Source organism: Mugil cephalus, chromosome 15, assembly GCF_022458985.1.
Source record: "Mugil cephalus isolate CIBA_MC_2020 chromosome 15, CIBA_Mcephalus_1.1, whole genome shotgun sequence".
Classification (NCBI taxonomy): domain Eukaryota; kingdom Metazoa; phylum Chordata; class Actinopteri; order Mugiliformes; family Mugilidae; genus Mugil; species Mugil cephalus.
The window spans coordinates 19,140,831-19,165,065 of NC_061784.1; the positions used below are offsets into that span (position 1 = coordinate 19,140,831).

General features: G+C 42.3%; 2 protein-coding genes across 3 annotated transcripts in view; one reads left to right on the forward strand and one right to left on the reverse strand.

The window, feature by feature from the left end:
- The first annotated feature begins 255 nt into the window (after nucleotides 1-255).
- Nucleotides 256-20,051, forward strand: LOC125021255 (E3 ubiquitin-protein ligase CBL-like). Its single transcript, XM_047607236.1, has 15 exons — nucleotides 256-958; nucleotides 2,907-3,154; nucleotides 4,515-4,661; nucleotides 4,949-5,105; nucleotides 7,581-7,702; nucleotides 7,817-7,954; nucleotides 8,181-8,268; nucleotides 8,362-8,493; nucleotides 9,333-9,536; nucleotides 9,638-9,754; nucleotides 11,106-11,395; nucleotides 12,358-12,528; nucleotides 13,868-13,974; nucleotides 14,881-15,069; nucleotides 16,737-20,051. Exons 1-15 carry the CDS (start codon nucleotides 815-817, stop codon nucleotides 17,153-17,155), a joined length of 2,673 nt encoding a protein of 890 aa, XP_047463192.1. The 5' UTR covers nucleotides 256-814; the 3' UTR covers nucleotides 17,156-20,051.
- A 1,907-nt stretch (nucleotides 20,052-21,958) lies between these two features.
- Nucleotides 21,959-24,235, reverse strand: part of mcama (melanoma cell adhesion molecule a) — a 42,604-nt gene continuing 40,327 nt past the window's right edge. For both annotated transcript variants that reach the window (XM_047607856.1, XM_047607855.1), the window contains one exon: nucleotides 21,959-23,695. In XM_047607856.1, the coding sequence (XP_047463812.1) occupies nucleotides 23,693-23,695 (3 nt within the window). In that variant the 3' untranslated portion in view covers nucleotides 21,959-23,692. The remainder of the gene's footprint in view (nucleotides 23,696-24,235) is intronic.

A 24,235-nucleotide genomic window follows, 5' to 3' on the forward strand; every position in this document is an offset into this window, starting at 1 on the left:
TATTTAATATCTATTTTATTTACAATGCACTTTTTATCCAGGGAAGCTATAAGCAATATATATATATATGAATAAAAATGTTTATATAAAAACTATATAAAAGAAGTGTATATTAAATACATTTGGCTTTAAAGTAAACTACTTGAAACGCTTCGTACACCAGTTTTTCTTTCCCGTTGTTTTATTCTCATTGACCGTGTCTTTTATTTTGTATTTTGTCAGTCGTGGCCGGACATCCGTGTTTTCTCTGTCTTGTCGTTGGCTGAAGCTGAAGCAGCTTCTCTTCTCAACCTGTTTGTTGGTCGCTCTCTCTCTCTGTGTGTGGCTTATTAACACCCAGACTTTATCATAATAAGCCGGCCCGATTACTCTGGGGGGATTTAAGCCGCCGTCGCCGGAAGGAGATAACAGATACACAGCTAGCTCGCCTTTTTTTTGACATCGGACGCAACAACAACAACACAACGAGTATGTCTTGAGCTCGGCGAATTAAAAACTGAAAGGCTTTTCAAATGTAGCTTGTTGAGCTAGCTAGCGTCGGGTACAGTTTTTCTTGTTAGTTTGTCTTTATTTTTTATTTTTTTTTTTTGGTCTTTTTTTTTTTTTTTCTCCTGCTCTTGGTGTCAGCGTCTCCATGACGAATTATTTCCACCGACGAAGAAGAACGGACGGGCCGTAACGAGGAAAAAAAGGCTGAAAAGACGTGTCAAGAAGAATCCCTGATTGTTAACCCCCCCTCATCCCTCCCTCCCTCCCTCCCTCCCTTCAGCCCCCCCCCAGCCCCGGGGCTAACCCCCGGTCACCGACCGAATTAATGGCCGGAAATCCGAGGAGGGGCGCCGGTCTCATCGGCTTGATGAAGGACGCCTTTCAGCCCCACCAGCAGCCTCTCCAGCCTCACCAACCTGCAGTGGTCGATAAGAAAATGGTGGAAAAATGCTGGAAACTCATGGATAAGGTATCGACTCTGTCCTCAGATTATGCCATTGTTAGAAAAAAAATGTGTAAAATACTGAACTGAAATTGCCACTTTTGGCAATTTTCAGTACTTTAGCATGACGAATATAACCACTTCCCTCTTCCCCCCCTTTTTTTTTTTTTTTTTTTTGTTTTTGGGATCTGTTGTCGTTGTAAACCTGTTATACACACCTAGTTTATTATATTATAAAGCAATAGGTTCAACTAAGTCGTGTAGCATAAAATTAAAAGTAAAGGACATTAATTTAAGGCCCACACTGTGAGAAAATTAGACCCCCAAGACTGGAGCACAACAGTGTCCCTGATGCTTTATCTAATTGGGGTAATATTTAGTGAATTAGGTCACATTAGTGTCTCTTTAAGGCCATCCTATATTTAGTGTTAGATCAAAAGAGGTGTATGTGTTACATGAGAACACATACAATGGTTGGCTCTGTATACACACTCTTTCTAATTTCACTGAAGATTATAATAAAGCAGTCGTGCATTAAATTCGGCTTAACGCTGACAAGTTTATGTTGAACCAGCATCAGAATGGGGGGAAATTCAGTGTTTCATCACATGGCTGGAGGATGAATGGGTTGCCAAAATAACAGAGACGTGTTTGTGCAACACAATTCACACCTCCTTTACTAATTTTAAGCGAATAACTAACACCGAAACTGCCAACTCGCTGTCCGTAGCGTCTGCGATGCGCGGTGATGGTGCAAGAAGGGCTCGCGAGATATGAATTCGGAAGAACTGCAGAAGGAAGAGAGTCAGAGTCAGATAAGACGAGGGCACAATAGACACAGGGGTGCATGTGCAGCGTTGCTGTGCACAGATGTGACTGCGCCGGCTTGTTTACACCTGCACGACGAGTCTTTTTGTCGTTAGTAGTTTCTGAAAAAGCCTTTTTTGTCTCGGCTGGGTGATGAGATGTTATCAGAGTTTACTGCCTCTTACAGTGAGATCGCTTTATGATATTCTAACCCGAGTGATAAAATGAGATTGGGGTTAGAGTAGTTGATTTACAAATGTTTGTGTATTGAAATCAGAAATATTTAAACAGCAATTCTAGTGAACTGAACATGACAAGTGTGGAAGCTGGTATTTAAGTTACTGACTTGATGTTTGAGGAGCGTTTATACTGAAATAAAATGCTAGAATTTTTTTGTTTACTTTTGCCATTCCACGTTTGAGCATTTTAAGTTATGACATCTGGCTGTGGTCTGCTGATTTGGGACATAAGGTCACAGATTTGAACCCCCTCTACGTCGACAGCTTGAACAAGTCCCCCGTAAACCAAAAGCTGGATCAAATGCAGAGAAATGCACGAGCGATCGGCTACAAAATGCAATCAGTTTAAAATATGCTGCATTGTGCTGCGTCATGCTCAGAAAGTTAACTGGAAGTTTTGGGATTTGCGGCGACGTCTCTGACGCGAGCAGTCAGACCATGCGTCGCCACTGGATTTATATAATTACGAAATATTGCTGCGCAGTCGTAAAATCCGTGACATTTTATACATTCCTCTCATTTTCTGGCCTAACTTCGTCCCACGCTGCACTATGTTCTCAGATCTAAAGAAATTACCGGGCTGAGAGCAGAATCAATAGAAATACTTCGCCAGTAAATAGCGAGGTCTGGCGGTCAAGGAGTTATGTTGGCTCCAAAACAACAGGACAAACTGAAAGTAGCACTGAGTATTTTTTTACCTCCTGATCCGAACTAACGCAGGAGATCGCTCGTGATCTAGCTGGCATAAAATTATTTAACTGTCCTTAAGCTCCCAAGGGATTTGGCCAATTTTATTTTAATTACCTGACTGCCATTTTTAACCTCGCAGCTAAGTCTTTTCTAATCTTATTTGCTTTTCCTTAAGGGAGCGTTGGCATTTTTTATTTGCATGTGCAGCGTCTGAGCGATCGTGTTTTCCGTGCGTCCAGGTGGTGCGTCTGTGCCAGAACCCGAAGGTGGCGTTGAAGAACAGCCCGCCGTACATCCTGGACCTGCTGCCGGACACCTACCAGCACCTGCGCACCATCCTCTCCAGATACGAGGGCAAAATGGAAATCCTGGGGGAGAACGAGTACTTCCGCGTGGTGGTGGAGAACCTGACCAACAAGACGAAGCAGACCATGAGTCTCTTCAAGGAGGCCAAGGAGAGGATGTACGAGGAGAACTCCCAGCCCAGGTAGGGCCTGTGATGTCATCAGACGTGACCATTAACGAGGAGCTGTGAGCAGATGGTGCACGCGGAGCTAATCGTTGTTTGTCTTGACTTCCATGTCAATAAAATAATCCCTTAAGATCACGATTGTTTGATTATACCTTAACCGACACCGCCGCCGCCGCCGCCGCTCTCTGCAACTGAAGCTACCTCCTGTCTTGTAATGTAAACTATTTGATCCCTTTAAAGGACAGGAATGCAAAAAACGTGGGCTGATTTAAAAAAAAAAAAGTTTTGTGTATCTTTAGTTCGGTTTACTTATATTTTCGGGAGATTTTGCACGGTGTCACTCTGTTTTTTGCCATCGGACAACAGCTGTTTTCCTTTTTAGTCGGCATCAGGTTGGCAGGGAGCTACTGACATAATTATAGGGCATGTATGTGCTTTATACAGGTCATATACTTGCCGTAAAACTGCTTTGCCATCTGATTAGTCAGCATTTTCCGCACACTTGAGGCTGCTGAGCAGTCTGCCCCCGGTTCTTTACACTTTCCATCTCCGTGATGGAATCAAACTAATGGCATTTAACTAAAATAGATCGGCCTCGTGTCGTTATAACATCACTGAAACGCAGTGTATGTTCAGTGAGTGATCAAGTTTGTCGCAATCACATCTGCTTCCCCTTTTTCTCAGAAAGCCATTACTAAGCGAAAGCGCATCCTTCCTCTGACGCACTGTGATTTTTATCAAGCGTTTCTTCGTGTACACTCCGAATCAACAAATGCAAATTTTATCAGTCGTCACCAGGCTTCGGCGAAGAGCCGCTAACTGAACCATCAAAGTTGTATTTATAGTGAAAACCACATGATGTTTTTTCCACTGGTCTGCGTTTCCTCCTCTTTATATTAGCTCTGGCGCATCGTGCCACGTTTCGTGTTTTGGCTCTGGTGCAGTTTTGGTGAACGGCTTGAAGAGCAACGTTTATGTTCACAGTCAAAAAGCTTGAAATATATATATATATATATGTGTATAGGGTGCGATGGACGCCATGGTTTAGGACCTATAGCAGGCTATGCTGTTTGAGAGTGTGCTGTAAAAGATGTAAAACTATTAAATGTATTATTCTCAAATCAAGCAGCAAATGATTGACTTTTTTTTCCTTTTCGGCTTTAAATATCCGGATGAATTGGATGCTTTATAGGCAGAAGTGTGTTTTGCTTTGGCGGTAACGGATGTAACGTCAGCAGTCAGCAGAGAAGCCAAAGGGACCGTGCGTAAACGCGGTCGTTTAACTTCCCTTTTCCATTTAGGATAAATTGTGCATAAATGCTTAATAAACACCTGCAGTCTTTCTTTTTTTTTTTTTTTCTGTCCTCTGCACCAGGCGAAACCTCACCAAGCTGTCTCTGATCTTCAGCCACATGCTGGCCGAGCTAAAAGCCATCTTCCCCAATGGCTTATTTCAGGGCGACAACTTCAGGATCACCAAAGCCGACGCTGCCGAATTTTGGAGGAGGTCGTTTGGGGACAAGTGAGTATCTCCTTATAAACGTTAGACTCACTGAATTAGAAAACGTATACGTTATTATAAAAGGGTTGTGTGCTCTTAGCATTTGTGCAAGTATGTAACTGTTTGCTTTGTCATAAATTTGCTTATCTGCATGTGTGGATTCCAGATTAGAACTAGTTTTGCAGGCTTTTGTTTGATTATGTGCTTGCCAGTTAGGATTATCTCTATTTCATCTTTCCCCTTCTCCCTGAGTTTTACATTTTGACGTTATGAGCATATTGGTGAACTCCCCCCCTCCCTCCATACAGGACCATAGTGCCATGGAGGACGTTTCGTCAGGCTCTCCACGAGTTTCACCCCATCAGCTCAGGTCTAGAGGCCATGGCCCTCAAATCCACCATCGACCTCACCTGCAACGACTACATCTCGGTCTTTGAGTTCGACATCTTCACCAGGCTCTTCCAGGTAACTGCGTATTAGCTCAGCCGGCGATTAAAGGAAGACTCGACTCTCCAACCGTATTTTAGCAAAAGGAGAATAACAGTCATTAACAAGTGTGGAGAATCTAAATTATATTGTGTGGAGAGGAGCGGCATTTAGTTGTTTTCACCTGGCACACGGCTGAATATCTCGACGTAGATGCAGCAGACAGATTATGCCATGTCTTTATGAGAAACGATCCGCTCATAGGGGGACGCTGTAAGGCTTCTGGTTACTGAGATGCCTTTATGGCTTAAAGTGATCAAGTCACGACATTTGAATATGAATTAATTTCAGCAGAAAAATGTGGTGTTTGGCTTCCTTTGATGATAACATCCTGTTGCGTCAGTTCAGAATTGATTTCACCAACGATTTATCTTGAGGTTGCGTTTCGGTTAGCATCTATAGGCATTAACATCATGCATCTAGTTGCAAAGATAAACATCGCAGCCCAGCTTTGGTTGCAGTTTTTTTTTTATACTTAACATAAAAAATTTAAAAAACACACATACACAGCGCATGAACATCGTCAAACAGTCCACACCAAACTCCCGATGTCCACGTGAATAAACAGTTGATATGGAGAGCACCCGTGGCCAAAAACCTACAGAGTACGCAGCAGAGACGAGATGTAAACTGCTTCATCAAGACAATGTGGAAAGTCCCCGTGCATGTCACTCTATTCCCCAAGAAACAAAGACCACGTTTCCCCTCTTGCCATGTTAGGGTCCTTTTTAAGTCTAAGAAAGGACGTAAGTATGGATGTCCGATATTGGTTTTTTGCCGATATCCGATAGCCGATATGTCCAAATTCTTAATTTCCGATTCCAATATCAACCGATATATGCAGGCGTTTTTTTTTTTTCCGCCCAGACTAATTTTAGGTAGCAAGCAACCTGTTAGCCTCTGCTGTTGTTTTCAGGACCCCACAAGCAGTGGGGTAATGAATGTTTTCATTATCAGTGTTAAAACCGATAACGATATGAACAGATATTACCAAAATAGGCTAATATCGGCCGATATTAGCAGTTATCGGACATCCCTAAATTTCCATCTCGTGTATTTCCTTAATAGCCAATTATCTACTGTAGGTGGATTTCAACCAATTTCAATCATACTTTTCAAAAGATACTTGTCATTTACTGTCGAGTTTACTGGTAAATCTCCCAGATAGAGTCTCACACGCACACACACACACACACACACACACACACACACACACACACACACACACACACACACACACACACACACACACACGTGTCGGTGGGATCCGACATCTGGGAATGTGCTGCATAGTTGTCCGAACATTTTCCCAAAATAGTTTTATTGCTCCAAAATATGTGATGATGATTTGCATCATAATCCACAGCAATTTCTCCAACATTTTTTTCATATGACAGTGATAGATGCACTTTCATCATGGGAGTAGTAAAAAAACGAACAGGAATATTCACGCCAGTACCTTGAGCAAGAAGTAGCGAAAACAGATCCACACATGTTCGTTCTTCCATCGTTGATTGGTTATTGTCTCACCTAACGCCTTAATATAATTAGTGTCATTCCTCTGCAAAGCTTTGAAACTATTTTTGTGGAGAATATGCCTTTTTATAATATGTACCCTCCGGACCTCATCATTCAAAGATAAACAGTTTATAGCCATTAACGCACGATACAATTAATATGAGGAATTTGACAAAATATATTAGTTGTGCACATCAAAATAATATATTTTCTTATTTAGGGTTATGAATTCTAACTGTAGAAATTTCAAGATAGAAAATTTCAATGAAAGATGTCTAGTGTATGTTGTGGTTTCCATTTTAATGCGATTTTTTTGCCACCTTTAAGCCAGAAATTGTTATTCTTCTTTGACAGAGTGATAAATTATCGTCCCTAAAGACGACAGTTTTTTTTTTTTAAATGAGTATTTGGGGTTTTGGTGGGATGTTTCAGCGGGATTTTTTAGCGGGACATAGCAGATGCATCCTGCAACATGTTTACAATCCCATATCATGTACATGAAAGTCTCTGATTTGTTCAATGGACATAATGAGCAGATGCATCTGTCCAGTATCTTCATGCGGTGAAGCTTACAAGGCGTTTGGTGCATTCTGTGCACAAATTTGCACCAGAATATGTTTTAACTATTGGTTGCAGTTTGGTTTTAAGCCAAATACGAAACGAGACAATTTCTCACGTTTGCAGTAAAATCATGAGCTTAAAAAAAAGAACAGTTTATACCTCACCCAGTTTGACCACATAGCAGATGTTAACAGACATTGGAACGTGGTTTAGTGCCAAAAAAGTGCAGCTGCAATGTAAAAAAAAAATATATATATATCACAAAAGAATTATAACCATTTGTGGAGTGGAGGTTGTTTTCTTGTTAGGATATCCTTAAATCTGCTTCGTGCAGTGAAACTGAACATCTGTTTCTGTGTGTCGGTTTCTCTTTAGCCCTGGTCGTCTCTTTTAAGGAACTGGAACAGTCTGGCAGTCACACATCCTGGGTACATGGCCTTTCTAACCTACGACGAGGTCAAGGCTCGGCTGCACCGGTTCATCCACAAACCCGGCAGGTGAGACCCGCGAGGTGAAACCAACGAGATGGGAACCGGTCAAGGGCCCGGTTCCCAGCTGCGTCAAACGCGTAGCTGCAGTGGAGCTTGAGGGCTTTGTTTTGTCTCTCTCAGCTACATCTTCAGGCTGAGCTGCACTCGCCTGGGCCAGTGGGCAATCGGCTACGTGACGGCCGACGGGAACATCCTGCAAACCATCCCCCATAACAAACCACTCTTCCAAGCCCTCATTGATGGATACAGAGAGGGATTGTGAGTCGCAACACAAAACAGTGTCACTGTTCCAATCTGTGCAATTTAAAGTGCGTTATGTTAAAGCACAGTGGAGCCATGTTACTGTCTTTTGCTGCGCTGGATAAAGCAGTAGTGCTTTATATAAGCGGTATAAGTTTCTTTCACCTTTCTAGAATAGGAGAGCACTGCTTTCGGTTTTGATCAGCGTCTCTAAATGATGCGTGCGTGTTTTGTGGTTCTCCAGCTATCTGTTCCCAGACGGCCGTGCACAGAACCCGGACCTGACGGGGCTGTGCGAACCGTCTCCGCAGGACCACATCAAAGTTACTCAGGTACGGCCTCGTTTACTTCTCACGTTTCTCAGGAAAATCTCCCTCAGTAGTCTCACTGCACCATCCTATGCTTTGCTCCTCCTCCCCCTGCAGGAGCAGTATGAGTTGTACTGTGAGATGGGATCCACTTTCCAACTCTGCAAGATCTGCGCAGAGAACGACAAGGATGTGAAGATCGAGCCCTGCAGACACTTGATGTGCACCTCCTGTCTCACTGCCTGGCAGGTGATTCCCTCAACAACAAGCTATAAACTTTTATTATATTTATCTGCCGCGGTCTTTATCTGTAAATCGTGACGGTCATGAGAGGGAAGGGCATTGTTGTTTTGCTTCCTCCCATAAACACAAAACACTCCAAACACTAGTAGTGTGGAGTAACTTCATTGAACTATACACTGATCCGTTCAAGTCAGTTTTCCTTATTGCATCTATAATTTCTTATTTTAAAGATAATCTACACTTACTTTATCAAAACGGATGAAAGTTTACATGCGGTTATCTCCGAGAGCGACCTTCCTACATGAAACTCGTGCACTTCCTGCATATATTTTTCATGATAAAAGCGTTTCCCTCTTGAAAACCACCATTTCGTTTCCTTTGGCTTTTCATGTAAATATATGAAAAGCATTATTCAAATAAAGTCGGGTTCTTTGCGCTAAAACGTGAGTTTCTGAGCAGCTCTGTGAGCTGATTAAATGTGGAAAAGTTGAGTGTGACTGACAGTCACTTGTCTCGGTTGGATTCACGACAGAAACATGATTCTCGCTTAATAATTGATGAATTCATGTGCATTTTATTGCACCATTCCTAAGTTTAGTGTCCGTTAATATTAAGCCGCTGCAAGTCAGCTCTTTCTGCAAATATTCTGTTGTGGTTTTACCTTAGCCGTTTCCTTTTGTGGATAAAAATAAGAAATTTAGGGAAGAGATATGGGTCGTTGCTTCAGCCTATCTGTGTGTTATTCACTGGTAGTTCCTCTTATTTTTTTTTTAAGAAATAATGAACTAAATTGAGGCGCCTCTACGCTCTCTCACCTTTTAAACCTGCTGTGTGTCTCGTACCAGGAGTCCGAAGGTCAGGGCTGCCCCTTTTGCCGCTGTGAGATTAAAGGCACCGAGCCCATCGTGGTGGACCCCTTCCACCCGAAGGCCAGCGGCGCTTCCTTCGCTGGCTTCCAGGCGTCCAGCAGAGCGGAAGCCGCCGGCAACGAGGAGGAAGAGGACGATCGGCTGGACGACCTAGTCATAGGCGGGCTGGCCTGCAGCAAGGCAAGACGATGACATGACAAAGATGATTCCATTTGAATCTTTTTTTTTTTGTTTACATCGCGCCGTGCAGTACGTTTCTACATGGATACGTGTCTGTGCAGGTGGAGCGCGCGCCGTCTCCAGTGTCTCAGCTGCCTCCGGTGCCTCCGCGACTGGACCTCCTGCAGCAGAGATCCTCCGGCTTCCAAAGCCCACAGCTTCCGGGAGCCACAGCCAAGGTGAGTCTGAGTTCACTGAGGAAGAAGGATTTGTTTTGAATTTGAATAAACAGAATTTTATGGGAATTAATGTGAATAAACTGGGAATTATCAAAGCTGAAGGTGAGGAACATAAATACAGTTGGTGGAAAAAAAAATATTGGAGCATAATCTTGACTAAAACACATATCACAAGCATTGTGCGTTCTTCCATCACATACACAATGCTTTCTAGGATTCTGAACTACTAAAACAACTTTTCTGGGCCCACAACACAGATACAGTATTGAAGCCACACGTTTGAGCCAAAGGACTATGTACAGTCAAGTAAGTTTTGATGATAATATGAGGTAGATGATATTTGATCTATGGTGCTACAGTTTAAGTAGTAAAATCAAAATCTATTGCTCCTTATTATAAGCTAGCGAGCAACATTTCATTATAAAGTTTTGTGCAAAGACGTATGTGAAGAATGCCACAAAAATAAAGCAGCATATTGCAAAGTGCCCAAAATTCCCCCAGAGCTCAACAAACGCAGCAGATTCATTCCAGGCCTTAAATTCACACAAATTCCCAAAATTCCCCGACTAAAGTTTCCATGGAAAATATACAGAAATTTGGCGAAAATGTGTGTGTTAATTCACTTTTTTTCATGCCTTTCTTAAAACAAAACAAGCATGTCCAAGCATAATTTGCACGATGTGAAAAGATCCATTATTAAAATCTATTAAATTCATTGAGAATTTACATTTAGAAAGAACATAAAGCAACTTTAAGATTCACACTGGCAGTGAGCAAACAAATACAACAAATACCCATGCAAAACATTAAAAAAAATGATAATATTATGCTAAAGTTGACTAATTAAATACTTTTTCATTTGTTCTTCGAAGATTATCAGTAAAAAGGATGATTTCAGAGATGGTGGCAGATAAAAACACAGACTTCATTTGACTGATAATGCTGAGGCATCAAAACGACTCAAAACGAATCATAGAAAACCTCCAGTTCCAACTTTCATAAAAGTCCACTCGGGTAATCTTTCTTGGATCAAGTTGTACCCCTCTCACACATCCATCCAAATTTGACAATCCCGTAATTCACAACACGCACGTATTAACGCGGAAGTTCCTGGAAATCACGTGAAGGCCTTAATGTTGGTATTCACAATAGTCGACTGTGCGCATGTGACGCTGAGATTAAGGGTCAAGCCCTCTCACCAATCCTCTAATCCTCTGCCAGCCTCCACTAATACAGTCAGCGTGAGGTCCTCGTTGGTTCAGGAGTACAGGAATGTGTGTGTCTCTGTTTATTAATAACACCTCCTCCTCCTCCTCCTCCTCCTCGCTCCTCCCGCTCACCTCCACCCCAGATGATGGCCACTCACAGAGACAAGCCTCTACCTCTGCCTCCATCCCTGAGAGAGCTGCCGCCGCCTCCCCCTCCTGAGCGCCCCTCCCTGGGCGGCCAGGACTCCAGGCTTCAGAGGAGACCCCTGCCCTCCACCCCGGATCAGCCCGCCTGGGCTGCCAACTACATGGTCCCTCGTCCCGTGACCAAGGCCCCCGCAGCCCTGTCCTCCACCCATCAGAGCAACGGAACCAGCGGCGAGTCGAGCAAACCGCAGTCGGCTACCAACGCCGTGTACTGCCTGTCTGCAAGGTATGACGCTGGCAGATGTGGAGGAAAGGAAGTGAAACAATTATTTAGAGGGGATTTGTAAGACTGAAATATATTTTGTTTATTAGTAGGGACGAGCGAGTACAGCATTATCTGTAAACCATACGAATTATGTATCTGTATCTGTACTCGGAGTGGGCGGGGTCTAACCGGAAGTGGGCAGGATTAACCCGGAAGGTTGGGTTTTGTTGAAATGGGCGGAGCTTTAACCGGTTTAACCGGTATGTTATTTTAGGCATGCAATTGATATGGGTTTATCAGAAATTGTGGTTTTGATCAGGATAGCAAACGAAACTATTTACAGAACAAGTTTTTCAACAATGAATACAACACACGCTGTTTCAATTATCAAGTAAAACGTAATCGACATAACTTTCTTTTTTTTTTTAACATTTAAGTGTGTAGAGTGTAGCTTAATTTGTAATATTTATACCACTGGTACCTTTATTTTTGAATGAAACGCAACAAGAAAGTGTCAGACACTCTGCGTGAAGTCAAAAAAACTGGTTAGAGCCAGCCGACGGTTAAAAAAAAGAAAAAAAACTCCGACACGCAGAGACACAACATGAGTCGTCCGAACGAACCCACGTTTACCAGAACTCCACCGGTTGATAAGTAAGTACAAACCGGAGTAAAAACAAACCTGAAGCTGAAGAAACTCTAAAGGTTGTGTGTTGTGTGTCAGAGTGAGCAGAGTGGGACACAGTAACACACGTGTGTATGTGTAGGGGAGGGGCGTGGTGCGGCGTCTATCACAGAACCCAGACACAGTCAGATAACCAATGAGGATTTTCATTCAATCCGAGCACAGTACTCGGCAAAAGTGCTCGATTCGGGCTCAACTCGATTAGTAATTTGTGGTGGACCGGTTCCTTATTTGTTTCATTCACCTTTAACCAGGATTTATCACAAAAAAAAAAATGATGACGTCTGCTTCTGATCAGGTCTCTGCCGGGGTCGTCGGCGGCGTCGAGCGGCGAGAGGCCGTCGTCGGACTGCGAGGAGAACGAGTACATGAGTCCCACCTCCCTTCCGGCTTCTGGTGCCCACTGGGTCATAACGGGCTCCTTGGTGCCTCCGCCGCCCACCCAGGCAAACAACCACAATGACATCAGGTAAACGGGTGAAGTCAGGCCTCCCCCGGGCCACTCATTCCCCCAGCATAACTGTGTGACTGCACATATCCGGTTTCTCAGAGGGATTATAGAGGGAACTGTTTAACACTGCCGAAGGGCGCAAAACTACCTCAGCTGCATCTCACTGCTCCGTCTGTACTAACCCAGACACCCAGTTCCTTATTTAGAGCCGGTGGAGTCGGCGATTAGAGACCAAAAGTTGTGCCAGGAGATTTCTGAGAGTCTGCCAGAAATGAAGATGCAGTCATTACAAAAAAAAAAAAAAAAATTGGCTCAAGATTACAGAAAAATAAAGAGTCACAGTGTGGGCCAGTCACTGCCTATAAAAAGTGTTCGCCCTCTCGGATGTTTTCCCCCTTTTTTTTATCACATTTATAAATGGAATCTTTGTCAGTATGATGAACCAGTAGAGAATTTGTGGCTGGACTTCACTTCCGATCATCGTGAAAGCCTGACTCAAGCCAAAAGTGCATCAAGGGGATACCTGAAGGGAAAGTATTTAGCAGTCAGAGTGGAACAAAAAAAAAAAAAACATCCAAGAGGGTGAATCGTTTTTAATAGCTGCTGTAAATGTAAGAAAGAAAATTAGAAATTGGACGAAATGTTGCCTCAAAGCCACATATCACAATATATCGTGGTTTGTAAAATAAAAGCCTAACACGCCCGCAAAGTCTAACAGACACCAACCATAATTAGCAGAGATTAGCATTAGCATAATTAGCATTTGAAATGAATTTATCTGATTACAGAGGTAATTTGAATATTTGAATCTATCCATTGAGCCCAGACAGTTAATCCACAGACAGGACTGAATTATCCATCTGGACCTGTATTATTATATTTTGTATTTGTCCAGCAGGGGGCTCCATAGCCTCATCCTCATACTCACCTCCTTTCAATTTGGTATTTTCCCTGATTTTAAATAATTCAAAAGGAGACGAAGCAAGAATAGTTCTTGTGGTGCCGCTTGTCTATTTGATGGTGATGACGACAAGAGCGTAACAATCAGGACAAGTTATACCTAAAGGCTAACACTAAAACCGAGCTGAATGTTACATTGTGGACCAAGAAATGAAAGCAGCTGCAGTACTGCAGTGTGCATGAACAACTCGTTCAGTTTTACCAGTGAAGAAAACTGATTCAAGATGTGCAGCTTTTTTTTTATTGCATGCAAAAAAAATATATTTTATGCAATATACTGAACCAGGATTTTACCTGTAATCATTTAGATTTAAGATGCAGTAAGAGTCTGTAAGGGGCATCAGACTGCAGCTCATTTTAAATGATCTTTCTGTCTGTCCGTCTGTCTTTGTCCCAGCCCGGAGGTGGGGGACAGTGACTCTGAGGACCCCCAGGTTTACGAGTCCATGTGTAACATCCAGAGCCAGGCTGGGTCCACTGAGACGACGCAGGCCGCTGACCTCGGTAAAGTTTCTCACGAAACTATTTGAGAAATGCATGTTGATTTCTGTGTTTTTTGTGTTCATAGTGCTGGGCGGTATGACCAAAAATGTATATCATAGCATTTTTCAAAGTTCTGACAGCATTACAGTATATTACGGTATTTTTTTTCATTTATAACCACGTGTTCACAACATTTTCTACTGGTTGAGACAAATTAATTCAGTAGATTGACTAAGGATGAACTATTTTACTATTTATTGTACAATAATCACACACTAGTAGTAAAACAGGTGCTAACCTGTGTTAGCATTAGCTACTGATGTGGAACTCCAGGGACAATTACAGCTCGGAGATAAAATAAAGTAAAAGTTATCAAGACGAAATGAGGAAACGGGGACAATTACGGTTTAATTTATTTTGACACATTTATTTATATTTAAACATATTTAAACTTCTATGTCTGTAATGCCAATAGCAGCACAACCGGCTACCGTAATAACTGTAGTCTGTGCGCAACATTTTTTTTTCATTCATAAAAAGCTAACGTTGGGGACATTTGCAGGGACAGCTTTAACCGGGGGACACGTCATGCAAAACAGGGACAGTCCCGAGCAATTGGGGACTGGTCAGACCGAAAAAAAAAATGTTTTTTGCTTATACTATAGTATTTTATTTCATTATTATTGTATTAGCTTCCACCTATATTTCTTTTTACTAGCACTTCTTTTTTTTTGCGTTACTGTGACTGAACAATTTCCCTTCTGAATCAATAAAGTCTTTTCCCAGAGTCAGCTGAGAATATCGGTTTCAATTTCCTGCAACCAGAAGAAAGCCGTCTCTGTTACACGTTCTCCTTCTTAGTTAAGAAACCACATCATCAGTCTGAGCTGGGCTGAGTTTTCACTAGTGCATCATTTTATTTTTCAGACCCCCTTCCACATCCAGCTGTGGCTTCCCAGGACAAAAAGGAGGAGGCGGCCGTGGATGATGTTTACTGTCTGTACGACTGTCCCAGGCCGGTCGTCCCTCCCGCCCCCACCAGGAGAATGCTGTCGGACATCAGCGGCCTCTCTGCAGCCTTCAGCACTCTGAGCGTGGACAGCGCAGCAGAAGCCAGTAAGGACGCATGCTTTAATAATGATGCCACAGATTTATAATTAATGCATTTTGAGGTATTTAACAGTATTTACTTGTTTCTGCTATTTTGAACCCTATCACAGTTCTTCTACATGAGAAGTCTTAAGTAGTTTGACACACGTAGATACTGGAGACTTCTCTCTGCTGGGCCACTAAAACAAACAGCTGGTAAAATAAGTAGCGTAATAAGTGCGTCACTTTCCTCCGTGAATATATTTCTAAAGCCGCTTGAGGTTTTTTGCTTTTACCCATCATGAGCGGTTTCTCGTTTGGGAACTAACGAGACACCTTTTTATAGGCCACCAGTCGGGACCGAACCAGCTGATGTTAATTAGCACTGACGAGGAGCAGGGTTGCTTTTCTAATTACTGGTAGATTTCAGCTGGAGCTTTTATGCCTTTTATGCACCTCCCTTTTACATTATTACACAGAACCTCATTAATAGACAACGTCTGGGCCTTACTCTTGGCTGTTCAGGTGTGGCTGGTTAAGCGCTGCCACTGAAAGGCCGCTAGCGTTGCATAGAGGTGCAACACCTCCCCCCCTCAAAAAGGGATCCTCCAGGAGTCCTAAAAACTAACAGACGTCCCCCTGATGTCCCAAGAGCTACAGGAATAGATGCCTTTACCAAATACTGAGCATGCAGCGTATCCTTATTCATCACTGGAGGGTTGAACTTCCTAAATGGAAAAATAATAAAGATCCAAAGAGCAACAGGAAAAGTTGTAATAACTTCCTCACTTGACTGTGAGTGACACTTTTGATCCAAGCGTCACAGTTTATAATCTGACAGGCAACGTTGGACAAGTTCCTTCAAAAATCTAAAGCATTACTTATTATTTGTCACTGTAATTTTAAAGTTATTAGTTACATTATAATAATAATAATAATAATACTGATAATAATAATAATAATGTCTTTGAATTGTAAAGCATTACATTACTTTTAGGTTACTTAAATATAACTATAAAAACAACTGTAAATGCACTGTTTTGTGTTCTCATTAGATCTTATTTCATTCAGTGTAGCTCATTTACGCATCAGTAGAAGTTAATGTGCAACGAAATAATGACTAAGCTAAGCTAACGCTAACAACTGTACAATATAATGGAGCAGTTTTGGCTCATGGCTCAATACATATTGTGATAGATACTGTAAATTTCAGTGTATTAATATTGAAATCAGTATAACTAGAAGCTACTACTGTATATTGTAACCAAACACCTAAAGGAAGCTGCTCCATGCTACATGTTTCCTTAAGTTACTTGTGCTATTTCACGAGGTCCAGAGATCGTTTGGTTTTGCACAAAAAGTGAACTTAACTTTAATGTATCCTTTTCTCTGACAAACCAAAAATAATGAGCATATGTCCTCTGTCATCGTCTTTTTCTCCTCTGCTAATCTCAAATTTGTGTAAAAACACAAAACTTAGTTAATTTAATTAATTGTGGGTTTAAAATCCATTGTAACACACGCTTTGTAATGTGTCACATTACTGCGTTACAGCAAAAAGTAATTGCATTATTTTTGTTACTCCCAACACTTCTGACAGGAAACTAAAACCTCCACATTCCCTCAGGTACTTGAACCTAACACACCTTTTCACACCTCCACTGACTCGTCTCTCACCCTGTGTGTGTTTCCAGGTGCGTTCGCATCAGGCGTCGACCCCGAGCGACCCCCGAAACCTCTGCCACGTCGAGCCAACTCCGACCGCCGGCCCCGACCTCTAAACCGAGAATTCCTCGCCCCGTTGCCAGACCTCCCGGGTCCCTCGTCCTCTCCTCCTCTTCCTCCTCCTCCTCCTCCTTCTTCTTCTTCTTCTCTGGCCCCGACTCCAGCTCCGGCTCCTTCTTCTTCTTCTCCTGCCGCCGCCGCCGCCGCCGCCGCCTCCGGCCCCGGGAACCTGGCTCTGAACGGGGAGATCGAATGCCTGATGTCCCAGGGCTATTCCATCCAGGACATCCAGAAAGCCCTGATGATCGCCCAGAACAACCTGGAGACGGCCAAGAACATCCTGCGCGAGTTCGTCTCCATCCCCTCGACGGCGCACATCGCCACATAGTCGCTCCAGTCAGTCACCCCCCCACTCCACCCACACCCACCCACACCCCTCTGTCTCGTCTCTGTCTCCACTCTGTGCCATTATCATTGATAGCATTACCAAGCACTTTCCTGCAGGGCCACAAGCAATTCGTTTGCCAAAAAAAGGCTCGAGAGACGCGGCGCGGTGCTGCGTTCACGTCGTATGGGAACTTTCAGACACTATACAGTATTAGCTGGCTTCTTAAGAGGAGTCTCCTCGTGCCAAGAGGCCGGAACTAAAGCCTCAAACTCAAACGGGAAATAGATGATTTCAGCTCGGTAGGACGACGGGGACGTCACTTCAGACGACGGAGAACCGACGTCGCGTATGATCTGAACGCAGCACGCGTGGAGAATCAAAGCCTTTAAGTTGAGCTCTGTGTAGCCGAGCTTCGGACCCCCCCGCCCAGCGCTTGAAACCGAGGCCCCTCGGTCTCATTAAGCGTCGAAGCCGGCGGATCCCGCTCAGTTCGGTGCTTTACGGGGCTTCTTTTTTTTTGCGAAATCGTGGCGTGCGAATATGTAGCGACGCGAGCTCGGTCGGGGAGAAATTTAGCGCCGTGACCCCCGCTAGCGGCGTGCGTGTTCATGCTGATGAATGTTCAGTTGCAGTGCAGTATTGCAGGGCTTCGTGTCGTCGCCGTGGCTCGCTCTGTTTTTTTTTTTCGATGGTGTGTCGACATAAGTCGAACATCATCTCCTCCCGGTTCAGTGATCGGTTCTATAACGAAAGTAACAAGTTTAATGTTTAAGTACTCTCATAAACGTGTCGTGCCGTGTGTAGTACTAACAGTGGCTCGAGTTCATCATTGTCATTTATCGTCACGTTTTTCCCGCCGCTGTGCCAGGCGGCCGAAAAGCTTCTCTAGACTTTAATAGTTTCTTAGTAACGAGATAAAAAAAAAAGAAAAAACTAAAGGACTTCTCTCTTCTAACAGCTCGGCGTCACAGATTTTAGCTTCACTGGGTTCGGTGAGAAGTCGAGGGATTTACACCGAGCTCTAAAGCAAAAAAAAAAAAATTAAAAAAGACAAAAAAAACTAAAGTTGTTGAGTTGTCATGTGGACTCAGGTACTCAGTAATAAACCAGGGTTATGTGTTACACGAGTGAACAGATGCTGAAGGATACGCAGAGACAGAAACATTCCAGAGGTTGGATTTTCCTTTAAGTTTCCCCCCGTTTAGATCGACACTCAACTCGAATACACATTTAATATTTTAAAAAGCTCATGTTCGGACTCATACGTGTTTCTTACAGGATGAAAAGAAACAAACCCAGCTGGAGGAAAAAGACACTAGTAATACTTGGATAAAATGCGCTTGAGTCTTGACATGAATCTATTCACATCCCAGTAATGGTTTCATCTTTAGTCTCGTTGCAGTTTAACTCCTGCACACAAGGGGGCAGTGCTGAACACACTACTACTACTACTTAACATTATTTAAAACTCGCGCCACCTTTTGTCGACTCATTATTTATTCTAACTTAAATGGAAACACGCTTTTCTCTCTGGAATAAATATGAACCGCGTGGCCGCTTCAGTGCGTCGCAGTCGGCACATTGTTCAAGTGTTGTAGTTGTTAGTCTGGTGAGTTCACCTTTCATCCTGTGAATCATTTCATGAGCCCCCTCGTCTACATGCTCAGTCCTGGGTCAGGTTTTGTTTCCTCTCTCCCAACGAAACGTCCAGATTCAAACACTTAGAATGTCTTTCGTCTGCACAGAGAAGCTCCACACTTTAGCATTTTAATGTCAAGTCTACATGAGGGCTGGTACGTTTAAGATTTAAGAGAAAAAAGAAAAAAAAAATGTCCCAAGATTTTAACAAACATCTTCACCTTCACACACACACACACAGGTTGTAGAGTTTAGGTATAGTTACTTTTTTCCGTTCCAAAATAAACAACTGGTCACTGATGATTTCTGCAGAATAGAAAATGTGCCTTCCGTCTGTCACAAACCAAAACGCTGCGAAGCAACGACTCCGACTTTCTTTTCAGAGACTCACAACCCACAACAGTAAATATAAAGTTTGGAGACCGTACTTGACATTAAGTATGAAGGATATTAGGGATCCCCTTTAATTTGTACAGAGCAGGTTCATTTTAATTAAATACACTTCAGCGCCCTCTGGTGGACAAACAACGTAACGACACGCGATCTCAATTAAGTTGACATTGTATCGTCATAATTTCTTTTAAAATGATCTATTTCGTAATAATCCGATGAGAACAATTCACAAGCCATCTCTCTCTTTATGTCTTTAGTGAACGCAAAGTGCTGCTTTCATCCTCACATTCTTCCTCTTTTGGGAGTTCGACCACACTGCCTCCACAATTTCAGAAAAACGTACGACACTAAGATAATAAATGCGAATAAATGAGCCTGGAGTTGCCCTACAGGAACGAATCTGTGGCATCTTAAAAGTTTTTGTTTTGTCTTGCAGCTTTAACCCCCCCGTCCCCCCGTCCCCCTCAGAAAGCATTTCTAAGCAGCATGATGCTCCTCCTCGTGTTGCCCCCCTCCCCAGATCAGAGACGGCGTATTTGACACCAGTCCCTCGGCTTCGTGTTCACTTGATCTGTGTTTCAGGGCTCGTTGCTGAATCACTGCCAGAGGCTCCGCTGTCTCGCACACTTTTTCCCTCAGAGTCGCTGGTAAAACTAAACCCACTGATTAATGACGTGTGTAGAATCATGTTAACTAGCCTTTTTCAGCAGGAACTTGCCTAACTAAAAAGCTTTTTGTTATCGCCTGTGTAGATATGATTTTATTTATTGTCTTTTTAATATCCTCAACATTCGTTATGTTGCAATGTTTTCATGCCTAAGCCATTAAGATTTTTAATTAAACTGTATTTTCTTTAACATTTGAACTGCGTGTTTTGTTCATGACGACTGAAGAAATGTTTTTTTTGTTACGTACACGTGTTACCAGCCACGTCAGGTCAACTATGGGATGTAAAAGCAAGAAAAATGTGCATTTTATTAAACTACAAAGCGTCTAAGATGTGTTTTTGCAGGTAACAAAGTTCAGCATTGATTTAAAAAGTTGCATTTCTGGCTCCGTGACGACAGTGAATCCAACTTTTTACAACTCATTGAGGAAATATGTGGGATTTTAGCTTCTATATCCACCAGCTATTAGATAACTTATCAGCATGAGTCATTTTTATTAAAGAGAGAAAAATGTTGGTTGAAGCTGAATTATTTAGTTGAACAAAGCTGTGGAAAGACATGGGTCTTAAAACTTAACTACAGTTGTTTTTTCCCTTTTTAAATGAGTTGTCTTAAGATGAACAGCTTATACTGTATTAAGAAATGCATTTTTAAGTTATTTCTCAGGGTTTATGTTTATATATGTGAAAGGTAGTTGTAGAGCTGGAGGGTATGACCTAAAATTATGACGGTATCACAGTTTTTTTTTTTTCATGCATAATCACGTGTTCACAAGATTTTCTACTGATTTAGAGAGAAATTAATGCAGTAGATTGACTGTTTTACTGTGATGATGAGTAAATATTGTAGAATAATCACACACTAGTAGTAAAACAGGTTTACATGTTAGCACTGCCTGCTGATTTGGAAAACCAGGGACAGAAGAAAAAGAGAATTAAATGTTATCAAGATGAAAATATATATATTTATTGATATTTAAACATATTTAAACTGTGTCTGTGATGTCAGTAGTAGTTCAACAGGCTACCGTAATAACTGTAGTCTGGTGCAACATTTATTTATTTTTTTCTCATTCTCAAAAAGCTAAAATTGGGGATATTTTCAGGGAAAGATAAAGCTGGTGGACAGATCATCCAAAACAGGGACTGTCCCCAGAAATTAAGGACATCTGATCACCATTTAAAAAAACAAAAACAAACAACCAACACACCTTTTTGTGGCTTCTCTCCATCCCTTCACTTTTCTGACCTTTTCATCTTCACCACGCCTCACAGTGACGCAGTCGCACCATGCGTGTTAAGAAGCCGGTATATTAAAAATTCATACCCTGACGGAAAAAAATATATACATTTGGTATGAGCCTGTATACCATCCAACCCTGGGTAGTAGTGAAAAAAGGACAGGAAGTAATTGGGTGAACGAAAGAAGAGTTTTTTTTAAGCAAAAAGAGATAAATGTGATTCCAATTTTCCACACACCTACAAAAAAAAGTGTTTTTTCCCATCAGTGACCTCTCCGTCTACAAAGTTGCTCTTGAAAACCCATAAAACACACCATAAGAGAAAGTGGCAATAAATTATAAAATGCAATTTACATTTGCAATGTGGACAGTGTTAAAGACTTTAGCGCCTCCATGTGGTCGTGTCACAGAATTCACCGCAGGACAAGAATTATTAGTGTTATTTACAATTAGGCCTCAGCTTGTTAACAGCTCCTTCATCTCAGAGACTTCTAAAAAAAAAAAAAAAGGGAGGGGGGACTAAATGAAAGGTGGACGGGATTTTTTTTTATTTTGTTTGTTTTCAGCAGTGCGGACAGACGTGAGCCGACGGAGCCTGAATTCATAGCAGATGTGAGTTTGTGTTTTCAGTCCAAAACCGACTCTGGAAATCTGAGCTACTGTTGGAGTGGTTTCCAGCTGAGCTGACAGCGGTTTGGAGGCGGCTCTCCTTCCTGTCTTCCCGCCGTGGGACGGCACAACGCTAACGCAGAACACACTGACCTCAGCCGCTGTGGGTCATATTTACCCCTCGGGCGTTCGCTCCACCAACCCTCTCCTCCTCTTTCTACCTCCTCTGCAGAAACAACAATAGAAGAAACAGGCTCTCTTTAAATGAAACTTTATTTGGCATTATTTTCTTCCAAAAAAAAAAAAAATATATATATATAAAAAAAAGGCAAGCATCAAAGAATAATATGAACAGCGCTTAATTTACACACATGTAGAAAAAAAAATAAAACTCGTTTTTTTGGAGACAGAAATATTTAAAGTTAACACAAAAAGCTGAGGTGCAGATTCGTGAGTCAAACTGGTTCGACGTCTGTAGATGTTATGGCTTCGTACCGAGCGTCGCGCTGCACACGAGGACGTCCTGCCGTCCTCTACCTGGATATTTCTACACCTCAACGAACCGAAGAGAGAAAACTGAACCGCTACTTATGTCAACGATGCAAGTCATCAGGGCAAACGCCTCCAAACAAATCCTTTCACAATGAGACACACAGTGAGATATATTCACAACGCCGGCCTTCGAAGGAGCGTGACCGTGTTTTCATACGTTTTGGCTGATTTACTGTCTTTAATAAAACACTTTCTGCCCTTTAAGACGATATCTTACAGAAAATAATCTGCCTGAGGCTTTGTGATGTTTCAGGTGTAACAGATAAACGCAGTAGTTTTGGTCCTGATGTTGAGAAGAGAAGAGTGTTTGAGGGATTCAGGAGAAAAAAAAAAAAGAAGTTTTGTGACATTTCAAGATAAAAGAAAAACAAACGCTTCTTCAGGCTTTTAATTTGTCACTCCATCACAGTGATTGTTGTGTGTACTTGTTTTAGTCTCGTGTAAAAACTACAGAAAATCACAAAACGTGTAAAAACACTGGGCGACGTCTTCTTCGGGCTCTCAGTGGAAACACAAAAGGAAACAGAGCAAACCAACAACAACAAAATAAGTTCAGTGTATGATGCATTCTCAAAAACAAAAAAAAAAAAACAGGCACAGCAGATCACTACTAACCTTTGACCTTTTTTCACTTTCAGTAACAGTCCAAGGCCTCCACTAGCAGATCTGTACACTACACGTATTTACAAACAGCACAACGGCTTGACAGCAGTTTGCAGAACGAAGGCCGCCAGTGTGTCGCGTTTGGAGATTAGTTCAAGCTTTAGCTGTCAAACACCCAAAATGATTCTGGACGGGGGGGAAAAAATAAAAAAAAGCCTTGGTGTGGGTCTGACTTTGGTCAATTTTAATTATACAAATACTGCCATCAAACACACTGACAGACCTCTCTGCTACCACGGTAACGAGAGCGAGCGTTTGGTCTCTGACGTCATCTTCGAACTCACCTCTGGACTCATGAACACGGATCAACATGCACACGATCCCACACGCGCGCTGCCACGAAATGAAAATCTGAGTGCCAAAATATCTTAAATAACAAAATATATATAATATATACACTTTCATTAAAAAACAAACAAAAAAAAACAAAAAAAACCCTGACGATGGTCTTGAGACAACATCTGACACAATGAACAACAGCTGAGGGCTGAACACAAGTTTGAGGAAACGGTACAAACCAAATTAAATGTTGAGGAAGAAAACATTCCTTCGAAAGAAAATACACATCTGTACATTACATACCTGTATGTATGTGTGTGTGTGTGTTGTGTGTGTGTGTGTGTGTGTGTGTGTGTGTGTGTGTAGTGAACATCTACTGAATACTGCTGAGAACACAGTGTGTGTGTGTGGGGGGGTCGTCCAGACTGTTGGTCTCAGATCAGTGGGATCTGACTTCTGGCCTCATCAATGTGTCCCGGTGAATTGTCAGGAGCTTTACTGCAGAGAAAGAGGAGCACGTGGTTACAACATGGATTAAAATGCTAGCACGCTGTTAGCACGCTGCTAGCACGCTGCTGGCATGCTTTTAGCACGCTGCTAGCTGACAACATGTTCCTCAGGTGTTTTTTTTTTACATTTATAAGAAAAACTCTATGAGATCATATCACAATATACTCACTTGCCAGTTTATTAGGTAAACATGTGAAAACAAATGCATTCTAATGTAACCCAGACGTTAGCGCTGTAGCTGACGTGCACCTCCCCAGAAGTTTAACTGTGATTGGTCCGCTTAGTAATAGTGCGTTTTGTTTTATACAGATGTAGACACTTTTATGACTTCGGTTTCGGTCTCCATTGGTTCGGCGTAACGATCTAAATATCGACTGCATCGATACCAAGGCCAGTATCGGTATCGGATCGATACTAGCATGATGAGATTGATACTTTTCTTACAGTTTTCTCTTTTATACGTCCAGTAAATTTCTCCTCATAGAGTTCATGCAAACACAGCTTCTCTCAAAGTCTGTGCACATCAGG